The sequence below is a fragment of the Rhinoderma darwinii genome, chromosome 1, assembly GCF_050947455.1.
Source record: "Rhinoderma darwinii isolate aRhiDar2 chromosome 1, aRhiDar2.hap1, whole genome shotgun sequence".
Classification (NCBI taxonomy): Eukaryota; Metazoa; Chordata; class Amphibia; order Anura; family Rhinodermatidae; genus Rhinoderma; species Rhinoderma darwinii.
In genome coordinates, this window is record NC_134687.1 from 58,927,594 (window position 1) to 58,940,177 (window position 12,584).

General features: G+C 39.2%; 1 protein-coding gene across 4 annotated transcripts in view; it reads left to right on the forward strand.

Annotated features, from left to right (window-relative positions):
- PCDH7 (protocadherin 7) overlaps positions 1-12,584 on the forward strand; it is a 748,481-nt gene that overhangs the window by 707,734 nt on the left and 28,163 nt on the right. Inside the window, exon 3 of one of the 4 annotated variants that reach the window (XM_075858898.1) lies at positions 7,141-7,281. The exons of 2 other annotated variants lie outside the window; for them this stretch is intronic. In XM_075858898.1, coding sequence (XP_075715013.1) covers positions 7,141-7,281 — 141 coding nt within the window. The remainder of the gene's footprint in view (positions 1-7,140; positions 7,282-12,584) is intronic. One more of the 4 variants, XM_075858909.1, reaches the window with a different exon arrangement.

Consider the following 12,584-nt stretch of genomic DNA (forward strand, 5'->3'; position numbering starts at 1 on the left):
GGCGTTTACACCTCAAAAACGCCTGAAAAAACGGAAGCTGAACATCTACAAACATCTGCCCATTGAAATCAATGGGAAAAACAACATTTAGTTCATACGGGGCCTCTTTTTACGCCATGTTTTAAAAAACGGAGCGTAAAAAGACGCTCCGTAAAAACAAGTGCATGTCACTTCTTGAGGTGTTTTTTGGAGCTGATTTTACATTGAACACTATGAAAAACCTCTCAAAAAATGCCTCAAAAGAAGCCTGAAAAGAAGCCTCAAAAGAAGCTCCAAATTGAAAGAAGCTTCATTTTCAGCTTCAAAAACGCCTGAAAATCAGGAACTGTTTTTCCTGAAAATCAGGAGCTGTTTTTCCTTAAAATCAGGAGCTGTTTTTCCTGAAAATCAGGAGCTGTTTTCCCTGAAAACAGCTCCATAATTTTCAGCCGTTTTTGACACAGCGTGTGAACATACCCTTACTTTAAGGGTATGTTCACACGCAGTAGCAAAATAAGTCTGAAATTACAGCGCTGATTTCAGGCAAAAACAGCTCCTGAATTTCAGACGTTTTTGCAAATACTCGCGTTTTTCGTGGCATCTTTTACTGACGTTTTTGGAGCTGTTTTTCAATGGAGTCAATGAAAAACGGCTCCAAAAATGTCCCAAGAAGTGACATGCACTTCTTTGACGCGGGCGTCTTCTTACGCGCCGTCTTTTGACAGTGACGCGTAAAATTACACCTCGTCTGAACGGAACATTGTAAAACCCATTGCAAGCAATGGGCAGATGTCTGTAGGCGTAATGGAGCCATTTTTCAGGCGTAATTCGAGGCGTAAAACGCCCGAATTACGCCTGAAAACAGTGCGTGTGAACATACCCTAATAGGTCTCTCATAGTGGCAGGTTTTCTTTAAATAGTATGCCAAGCTAGACAATATTGGCAGCTCGTTGATCGGCGTTCGTTTACTCCTTTCACTGGGAGCTATGTATGGGTGTGAGCGACTGTTACTACGATCACTCATCCCCATGCATTTCCATGATGTCAGCAGCACGTCTCCCAGTTTACACAGGGCGATGTGCTGCCGACTACGATAATATTTTGTGCTGCATAAACAATACGATCAGCCCATGAATGAGTGTTTGGTCATTCATCGGCCGATCGTTGCGCTGTTTACACAGGGCAATGATCGGGAATGGGCATTCACATGTGAACACTCTTTTGCCTGATCATTGGCCCGTGTAAAAGGATCTTTTGTTCACTGAATATACTAGTACTCGAACAGCATTGTTTTCCAAATTTCTTTAAATTTCTTTGAAAAAGAAAAGAAAATACATATTAACTTAAAAATAAGTAAATTAAGTTATATATATATATATATATATATATATATATATATATATATATATATATATATACAGTATATAAAAATCTGTCCACATGTCACCTAAAATCTCATGCTAACTAGAATGGCTAATAAAATGTGCAAAATTACTAATTTAACACATACTTACTGTGCTTGCAATGCCCGTAGTAGGTTCCAGCCTGTGTGTGATCACTGCATATACTTACTTTGACACTTGCTGAATTCCATTCATCCATCTGTCTGTCCTTTCATTTTCTCTTTTTTTGCTATCTTTTTTTCTACAGTAATCTATTTTCCCCGATGAATCTTACAAATATCACTGCTCATTCTCACCAGTGTGGCGGAGAATTTGTTTTTAATTGTGTGACAAGGAAGAATGATAGATAAGGAATATTACCTGTCTGCTGTGCACAGCGTATTACTTCATATTGCTGCCGTCTCATCATTTTTACAATGATTATCCTTGAAATGATGTTGACTGAGGAGTGCTGATTAATTATTTTTTTCGAAGATTTAGACTGAAGACGTTCTAATTGCACAATGTATTGTTTCAGCGACGGATTTCTAGATTCATTCAACAGAGACATATTTTACAGAAAAAATGTAAACGAACAATTTGACATTGTGACAGATTAATACTTAATCATTAGAACAGCAGAACAATTAGACAGCTTAAATGTGTTCTACATCCTAATGTCTATACCACTTCAGGAATCCATATTAAAACATTCTTCTCTCAAAGGTCTGTCACTGTTTGACTGATCTAACTAAATCAGCGACTAACCAAGGATTTAACTGGATTACCACTAGGCTGGCAACAATTAAACTTAATTCCAGGAAATTAAAATCTGGGGAATTACTTTATGATTAGAAAGGTCAGTTGTCTCAGGAAAAAAAAAGAAGTATTTTGAGCAATATATAGAGCATGTTGGGATTTTAACCATTTAACAACTGAATATGCACTTTGATTTTGGAGACATAGTAAATGGGTTGTATTCTTCATTTTACATCATCACTACAATTGTCTGTCATATATAGATGTTGAATTTACATCTAATGATCGGTGTTAAATGGGTTGTCTGGGACATTTCAAAAACAGGCTGCAGACAGACATGTGCTAAAATAACAAAAAAGTAATAGTCACCTGGTAAATCCCATAGTGACATCACTCTGCTACTCCCCGCAGGTCGGTTTAGGGCATGCCCAGACGTGGCGGAGTTCTTCCGCCACTGTCCGCATCAATGCCGCACAGAATCTGCGTTGCAGATTCTGTTGCGGCTTTGCCTAAAATGGGCATTAAATTGATGCGGACTAGCCGTTGCGTATTGAGGGGAAGAGGGCTTCCCTTCTCTCTATCAGTGCAGGATAGAGAGAAGGGACAGCCCTTTCCCTAGTAAAAGTAAAAAGAAATTCATACTTACCTGGCCGTTGTCTTGGTGACGCGTCCCTCTTTCAACATCCAGCCCCACCTCCCTGGATGACGCGGCAGTCCATGTGACCGCTGCAGCCTGTGATTGGCTGCAGCCGTCACTTGGACTGAAACGTCATCCTGGGAGGCCGGACTGGAGGAAGAAGCAGGGAGTTCTCGGTAAGTATGAACTTCTATTTTTTTTTACAGGTTGATGTATATTTTGATCGGAAGTCACTGTCCAGGGTGCAGAAAGTTACTGCCGATCGCTTAACTCTTTCAGCACCCTGGACAGTGACTATTTACTGACGTCGCCTAGCAACACTCCCGTAATTACGGGTGCACACACGTAGTCACCCGTAATTACGGGAGCCCCATTGACTTCCTCAGTCTGGCTGTAGACCTAGAAATACATAGGTCCAGCCAGAATGAAGAAATGTCATGTTAGTAAAACCAATACGCTCCGCAGCACACATAACATCTGCGGACTTCATTGCGGAATTTTGACTCTCCGTTGAAGTCAATGGAGAAATTCCGCAATGAGCCCGCAAAAAGTCTGCGACATGTCCGCAACAACCATTGTATGCTGCGGACACCAAATTCTGCACCGCAGCCTATGCTCCGCAGCGGAATTGTCCGCAACGTGTAAACGAACCCTACTAAAAAGCTGTTGAAGGCAATGGAGAAACGGGTCCGCTGCGGATTTCAGAGCAATTCCGCCACGTGTACGCTGCGGATTTCCGCTGCGGACAGTCCGCAGTGGAACTCCAGAGCAATTCCGTAAAGAAACTAAGTACTATGCACACCAATATGGAATTATTTATCCAAGTAATTAATTAATTTATTTGTAGCCAGTGACAGTGCGTGCGACGTTTCGGTCAAAACATTGACCGTCCTCAGGCACTTTAGTCTTATGCTGGTCCTGCGTGGCTGGCGCTGTAAGATTGGCGGGTAACCGCTGTGTGAGGTGCCAGCCACGCAGGACCAGCATTGACTAAAGTGCCTGAGGAAGGTCAATGTTTTGACCGAAACGTCGCACGCACTGTCACTGGCTACAAATAAATAAATAAATTACTTGGATAAATAATTCCATATTGGTGTGCATAGTACTTTGTTTCTTTACTGGATCGGGTTGGGTCCCTACTCATGCACCCACACCGTTTTACCTAGTGCTATCCGAACCTTGTAATCCAGAGCAATTCTGCCACATCTGGTCATGCCCTAAATGTCCCAGAAAACCCTTCTAATATGCAGTTAAATTCTACCAGATGTTAGTTTAAAGTTTAAAAAGTTTATAGTGATATATGAGAACGCCTACATACGTTTTCTGCAGCAGTTTTGTGGTCAGTGGCCTTTTTATCAAATTGCAGCATACTTTAGGTATGGCGTTTTTCTCCATAGGCTCTATAAAACTTCAAAAACCCTTCAAAAAAGGTAAAATGCATGTACGAACAAGACATAAATAAATAAATAAAAATAAATAAATAAAACACACATGTAAAAATCACCATAAAAATTTTTTTAAATGCATGCACCCACATTTACTTAGACTAGTCTATGTTAGACCAGTCTAAGTAAAGAGTGAGTTGAGGTGCTTTATGCCAAAATGATCGAGGGTGATCTTGTGACTATGACAAAAAATCCAACGCAATAGTATTCTTCACTACAGTAGCAAAGTAGTCTGTAACATTTTTTCTCACAGTAACCCAGGGTTTTACAGCGACTTGCACACAACAAGATGTCACAGAGTAGCCATAACCTAATAGCACACATTGGACCACATTCATCCCGATTGCCATATATATCGAGCAGCCTGACACATTTTCTGACACCTGCAACATTTTCATATTTGTTTGCACTTTGTACAACTCATTTAGACTGGTTTCACACACAGCATTTAGTGGCATGTGTCAATTTTTGAGGGAGTTTTTTTTTTTTGAGGGGGTGCTAAAATGCTGTGGCCAGATGTTCGTTGAAAGTCTATAGTGAAGTAAATGTTTACATGCACAACATTTTGGTTTGGGGTGTTTTTGTGGTGTTTTTGTAATTATAATTATTTTTTTTACATGCAGCTTGCTGAAGGTAGGATGTTTTTTCGGGCATTTTTTTCATAGGTTTTTAAATATAACTTAAATAACTCCTGGAAATACTCTTGCGCAAAATGTTTTAATTTAAAATACGCTATAAAAAATGCTTCAAACTACAGGAGTTTTTTTTATTTATAAAACACCATAAAAAATCCCTGTGTGACGTAGTGCTAAAACCACCTAGTTTGAATGATCTACAGTGAAATTCAGAGGCGTTTACAGTGTTCCTTTACAAAACTAAGAAAAGCTTGATATAGCTGCTTCCACGCTGATATATGGATCTGCATATTTGGCTTTATCTTTGCAGCCCTGGATTCATAGTTGGCTGAAACAAGCATATAAGGCATGCATTGATGTCTCCATCCACAAACTCTGACATAAAATACCCAAATCATTTGGTTCTGCACATGTAAATATTTGTTCTAAGGCTAAAGTAAGAAATAAAGCAGTTGAGACAAAATTCTCTTTATTAATAGATTGAATGGCTCTAGATAAATATTTAATGTAACAGTAAAAACTGCAATAGACAACACATCATATTTTTTATTTTGTAAAAGAATGAACATTGGGTTAGACCATTATGGCTTCAAATTCAATGTTGTTGGGTGATGCTCTATCTAAACTCTTAAGGCCCTTTTATGCTGGCCAATTATCGGGAAAATGAGCGATCACACAACGCTCATTCCTGATAATTGTCCTGTGTAAACAGGGCAACAATCAGCTGTTGAACGAGCAAATGCTCGTTCTTCAGCTGATCGTATCGTTTTAAATACTGAAAATATTATCGTTGTCGGCAACGCATCTCCCTGAGATCTGCTGCCTACATGAGAATAATGTGGACAAGCGATCGGAGTAACGAGCACTCGCCCTCATACTAGCTCCTTGTGAAAGGAGCAAACAAGCGCCGATCAATGAGTAAAAGGGGCCACGTAAAAGTACCTTTACTTTGGCCCCCTATGTGTAGATTGTTCTTTTCCCTTCTGTTGTTTTTAGGCTGCTCATGGCCTCAAAAACATGTTTCCACCCTGATCCTCTACAAAATCTATAAATGTCTACATGACTCCACACTGTAGAGTTCTTATTTAGTTATAAAATGAAATAACGAGGTGAACTGGCATGCGTAGAAGAGAACGAATCAAAACCTTCTGCCCTATTACTCCGCCAGATGTTGTGTTCAGGACAGAAGTGTCTGGTGTATTTCCCCCTCCACACTGCTTTGCATGCTGCTAGGACCGTCCCTTTACTTACTAACAATACAGTTCCTCTGTAGAGGCGAAATCCTGCACGACCTCCCGCCACCCAATAGGAAAGTAAATGGGATCAGACAGGTCTATGCTTGCTTTCTCCAAGAGCTCCATACAGCTGCATAGTCTGACTTTATAGTGTGTACATTGGTTGAACTTGATGGACCTGTGTCTTTTTTTAACCTATGTAACTATGTAAGGTAGAAAATTATAAAAATAACTCATTACAAAATTAATTGCCTATTTATCTGGTTTTCCTTTAATAAATGCCGGTGGAGTTTGACTTCTTCACTTTTGCTTCCCCTTTCACTGAATGAGGTTGTGTTATGGGAAGCCTCCGTGTTCCTATAGCAGTAGGACTAAATATACATCAACAACATGGAGAAACACCAGCACAACTAGTTAGAGAAGCCACAAATGAAAGAGTAATAGGGCAAGATGTGCTCAATACACATACATATGGTGACCACATTAAGGCTATGTGCATAATGTAGTAATATTTCCCAATGCAGGAGCAATAAATTAAGATCTAAGGATGTCATGGGATTTATTTGGGAAAGTGTGATCTCCCAGAATGGTGTCGTAATACAAACCCTTTGGATAATCCCTATCTGGTACAAACATATATATTGACATTTCTTTATTTTTCATTGTGATCGCCATTTTGTTATACATAGTCTAAATCATGTTTTCTAGATGCTATAGATTTCATATCGTAAATTGTCACAATTATTTTTTCTTCTTTTATGTAGAAATGTTTAGTAAATAAATACGAGATGTGTGCTTTTATTTTATTTTTCGAAAGGAAAACACCACAATCATAAAAGATAATTAAAACAAATAATTCCATAAGGGCCAACACAATACCCTAATTATTTGATGGTGGTTTTTGCTTTCTAACAGTTTTGTTTAGCGATTTTGATATTCATAGTTATATATCTAAAGGTAGCTTTGTTTTTTATATGTCTCCACTAGTAAGTTTATCCCTATAAACATCTCTTTCACTCATCCAGCTATCAACCGTCAGTGATCAAGCCTCTTATTTTGACTTTCCAGGCTGTGACAATAGGCCCCAGATGCCACCCATGGGCTTAAGAGATCATGAGAGCCAGGCCACCTGTAGTGAACCGTTTCCTGGAAGACGCTTCTCTCAACGATGGGCAAATACCCTTCCAATCTGTCCCAGAGGTGGGAAAGGTAGCATTTCATCAAAATAAAATCAAAGCGCCCAAAGGCTTCTACTCCTTTTATATCAGTGGAGCTGTTTTCAGAGGGACTAACCCAAAAAATAACATGTGAAATCTTTCTAGTATACCCTCGTAAACAAACATTTTAAATGTGGATTATTATTATTATTATCATTATTATTATTATAATTATTATTATTATTATTATTATTTAATCCATTCCCGACATATAGTCAAATTTTACTCAATATGTATTTGAACATGTCAATATAAATGCAATTAATTTATGCTCACCCAAAGGCATTTCAATGGATTCTGCTCATAGCAGGAAGTCTACACATTGAGATTTTGCGTAAACCTTGCGTTTTTTTATGAATAAACAGTAAACAGTTTATCCACTCCAACCTGAACCTAGTGTTTTTCCCCACATTCTACATGTAGGTGAATCTACTATGTACACACTGCTGCTGCACAATACATATGGGACAGGACCCATACGTTTTATATTTTTACTCTATTCAGCAATATATACATAATAAACACGACTTGAATAGATAGTTTAGAAAGACACTTGTTTATATAGAAAGAGTAGGGTAAAAAACAGAATATATGTAATACCTCAATAGGCTAATATTCTATGGACTGCAACATACTCATACTGTAAGAATTCTATAATATATATTTGCGTCCTAACGAAACAGAGTTATATACTTACACAGCTTTACAATAAAATATCTAATACTATTCATAGTGTATTTATTTCTAGGTAGTGCTATCTAGTTTGGTAAGAAGGATATATCTTGTATTATCTTGTATTATTGTGATGCATTTGTTGCAACTCTTTTGACATGCCCATGCCCTTTGAAACTTTCTGCTTTACAAGTGTCAGAGTAACTCATATGGTGAAGAGAAAAAAAATGCAGTGTAATTACGGGTATCGGCGCCAGGCTGAAGAGGATCAGGAACGGAGTCAAGTGGGTAGGATCTAGGAGATCTTTTATTGTGAGGACGACGCGTTTCTGGACCGGACTGGTCCCTTCGTCAGGTCAGTATACCTTGTACTGATCCTCTTCAGCCTGGCGCCGATACCCGTAATTACACTGCATTTTTTTTCTCTTCACCTTCTGACTCTCACCTTGTCCCAGGTACTAAGGATTTAGCACCAAGGGACTGCAGTGGGTGGCAGCCGGCTATCTACACTTCACCACCTCATAAGAGTCTCGGAGGAGCGCCGCCATCCCCTCACGTTTTTGCTGTACTAACTCAGAGTAACTCATATGGTTCCTCTTGGCATTGTAGCGTTTAGAGGGTGCAATGAGGGAATAGCACCCTACATCCAATCACATTACATTTATTCTAACCCCCCCCCCATTAACTATTCATTGTGACATTCAAGTAAGTGTAATTTCACTTCCTAGTTTAGCATAACATCTTGCAGGACTCTGTTCTACTGAAAGTTTCTAGTAAATTATAACTGAAAACTTAAAACACTGCAAGGCCGTCTTAAAACAGAAGTTACTTATATGATCACCATAGTGGCCAACTATGTACCCAGAACCAATGGTGTATAGCACAAACACAGCCTAATAAGAAAAGAGCCATTTATTCAACCTTCAATTTCAGGCCTCTTCAGTGCAAGATATGGAAACCATAGCTCTGTGGAGATAGAATTTAGGAAATTCTAGTCCAGCTAAGGTAGTGAGGTTAGGGTGTTTTTTTGTTTTTTTCCCCCTAACCTGTATATGGTAGGAGAGTATAAATTGTAATCATCATATGGTTGGTTTTTATAAAATATTTCAAGAATGATCCTTGGGTACTTGAAACATAGAATGTAGTATATGAGGAATTGGGCTTTTGAACCTGGGATTGATCTGTTTCTGTAGCTCATGCTTTTGGAAAGGAATCTCATGATCTCAACACAAGAGTTTAATCAGGTGAAGAGCAGACACAGCCTGCAGGTATAGAAAATCGTCCTTTTAAATAGTGTCTAAGGCATAATAATAAGAAGCTTATTTACGCAGACAGGACACAGGTAATTTCATTACTGGGGTTTACCCAATGAGACCTTTCCAGTAAGTTCTGTTAAAGTCTACACTATGTATAAGGTGATGAAAAAACAGTGAAACATTGGCTAGACTCTTAGCATCTCTTTACAAGAAGAAAGTAAAAATGCAGCATAAAAGAAAAGTAAATGTTAGCAATTGTAAGATATTCATAAGTTAATCAATCAACAAATCACTTTTAACATGAATGTATACTACAAAGTATAAAGCAAATCTTTTATTAGAAATGTTTTTTCCGTTAAAGGTGCTGTCTCTTTACAGATAGCCTATGTCCTATTAAGAAAGGCACATCAAGCTATCAGAGAGAAGAACATGCATGACTAATAGAGATTCTCACTTCTGGTATATCCGATGTAAACAATGGATAAAATAGATGTATTTTTTTGTAATAGTGGGTGTCACTGTCAAGCTTTGTTTAACTAAATTATTGGCCAAAACAAGCAATTCGTGGGGGACCTCCAAGCAGTAAGACCTCCCCGAATAATGAGCTTCTGGCAGAGGAACATGTGATTTAAATCAGTTTTATCCAAACCAGGCATTCTCTTTTAAACACTAATATACAAGATTATCTCCTCTTTGGCTCTATGTTGCATGATTGTATAGAACATTTTTTAAAATAAATTATATAATTACGGATTCTATACATACAGTGAAAATAGTATCAATGTATTAATACTGCATTCAAGTTCATTTAAAAAACATATTATAAATATATTTTTATTGGATGACATTGGGTCACAATACAGAACCTTGATTGAATTATTTAACCCCTTAACAACGAGCAACAGATATATCCATCTCAAGCAGGTGTTAGTTCCCGCATAGCGACGGATATATCCGTCGCTCTGATCGCGTGGGTACTGCCAGTGTACCCACACGATCAGCGGCAGGAGCACGGCTGTTATACACAGCCTGGCTCCTACAACAATCTCTGAAATCGACGTGCGCTCCAATTCCGGCAGTTTAACCTATTAGATGCTGCTGTCAATAGCGATCGGCTAATGTGTTTGACAGAGGGAGGGAGCTCCCTCTATGAACCCATCGGCGCCCCTGCAAAGAAATTGTGGGGCGCCGTTGGGTTTCCATCACAGCCGTGGGCCTAACAAAGGTCTGCCTTCAGCAACTGCCTATTAGGCCATGCCAGAGGCATGGCCTAATACATTGCCTGTCAGTTTTACACTGACAGGCAATAATGCTTTGGTATACTAAGTATAGCTAAGTATACTAAGTATATACTAAGTATACCAAAGCATTATATAAGCGATCAAGAGATCGCATGGTGAAGTCCCCTGGTGGGACAAAATAAAAAAAAAAGTAAAACAGTAAATTAAAGTTTATGAAAAAATAAAAAAAAAAGATTACAGTAAAAATAAAATAAAACCACTTTTTTCCCCAAAAAATGGTTTTATTTAGTAAAAATGTAAAAAAAAAATAACACATACACATATATGGTATTGCCGTGATCAAAACGACTCCGCTGGGTGAACGGCGTAAAAAAAAAAATCCGCTAAAAACAATGGCAAAATTCCTTTTTTTTCTCCCATTCCCACCATGAAAAATAAAATAAAAGTTAATCGATAAGTCCCATGTACCCCAAAATACTACCAATAAAAACGAAACCTTGTCCCACAAAAAACAAGCCAACATATGGCTATATCGACGGAAGAAAAAAATAAAAGTTACGGCTCTTGGAACGCGGCGATGCAAAAACAAGTATTTTTTTTTTAAAGCTTTTTTATTATGCAAACTTAGGAAAATATATAAAACCTATACATATTTGGTATCACCATAATCGTTACAAACCATAGAATAAAGTTAACGTGTCATTTATGTCGCATAGTTAACGGCATAAATTTATAACAACAAAAACGATGTCGGAATATCTGTTTATTTTCAATTCTTTCCTAAAATAAAGTTAATAAAAGTTAATCAATATATTATATGCACCCAAAAATGGTGCATTTGAAAAATACAACTTGTCCTGCAAAAAAAAAGCCCTTATACAGCCATGTTAACGGACTAATAAAAAAATGTTACGACTCTTAGAATGCAACAGTGAAAAAACAAAAAATAATCCTTGGTCATTAACGCGCAAAATGGCATGGTCATTAAGGGGTTAAAGCACTGAATTCACCTCCTGGTTGGACTTTGTTCTAAAAAGGCTCACTTATTGTATAGGATCTGCCAGACACAGCTTCTGTGTCGATGCCCGTGGTTAATCAGTCTGCATCTGCTCCTAGATCTAATAGAGTGACTCGATCTGCTACCACTCAGGCTGGTAGGCTGAGGAGTGAAAGAACCTATCACAGCCTGGCCAGACAGTTCTATTTCCCGCCCTCGGTCTATGCATACCTTCATTTGCTTCTTGTCTTTGCCTGTGATTCTCTCTTGTTTCCTGGCTCTGCTGTTCCAGCTATTACTATTGACCTCAGCTTCTTATTGATCCTGGCTTTACTGACTACGTTCCTGCTCTGCGTTTGGTACCTCGTTCACTCCTGGTTTGACTCGGCTCGTTCACTACTCTTGTTGCTCACGGTGTTGCCGTGGGCAACTGCCCCATTTCCCTTAGCTTCTGTGTTCCCTTGTCTGTTGGTCTGTCGGGCACATATTGAGCGTAGGGACCGTCGCCGATTTGTACACCGTCGCCTAGGACGGGTCGTGCAAGTAGGCAGGGACTGAGTGGCGGGTAGATTAGGGCTCATCCGGTCAGTTTCCCTACTACGTCATTACACTTATACAATTATCACTTTTAGCCTGTTGGCAATATATGTTAAAGATCTGCCAGGCACAGCTTCTGTATCCACGCCCATAGGTAATCAGTCTGCACCTGCTTCTATGTCTGTGAGACTGACTCCATCTTCCACCACTCAGGATAGCAGGCTTAGGAGTGGAAGAGCCTATCACAGCCTGGCCAGACGGAGCTAGCTCCCGCCCTCTGTCTATTTATACCTGCCTTTCCTGTTCCTCCTTGCTTGTGATTCCTCTCTGTTGGTTTCCTGGCCCTGCTGCAGCTTCTGAACTACTTGTCCCTGCTTCGTATTGACCCTGGCTTACTGACTACTCTTCTGCTCTGCGTTTGGTACCTCGTACACTCCTGGTTTGACTCGGCTTGTTCACTACTCTACTGCTCTGCGTTTGGCACCTCATACTCTCCTGGTTTGACTCGGCTCGTTTACTACTCTTGTTGATCACGGTGTTGCCGTGGGCAACTGCCCCGTTTCCCTTTGTTCTGTGTTTCCTTGTCTGGTTG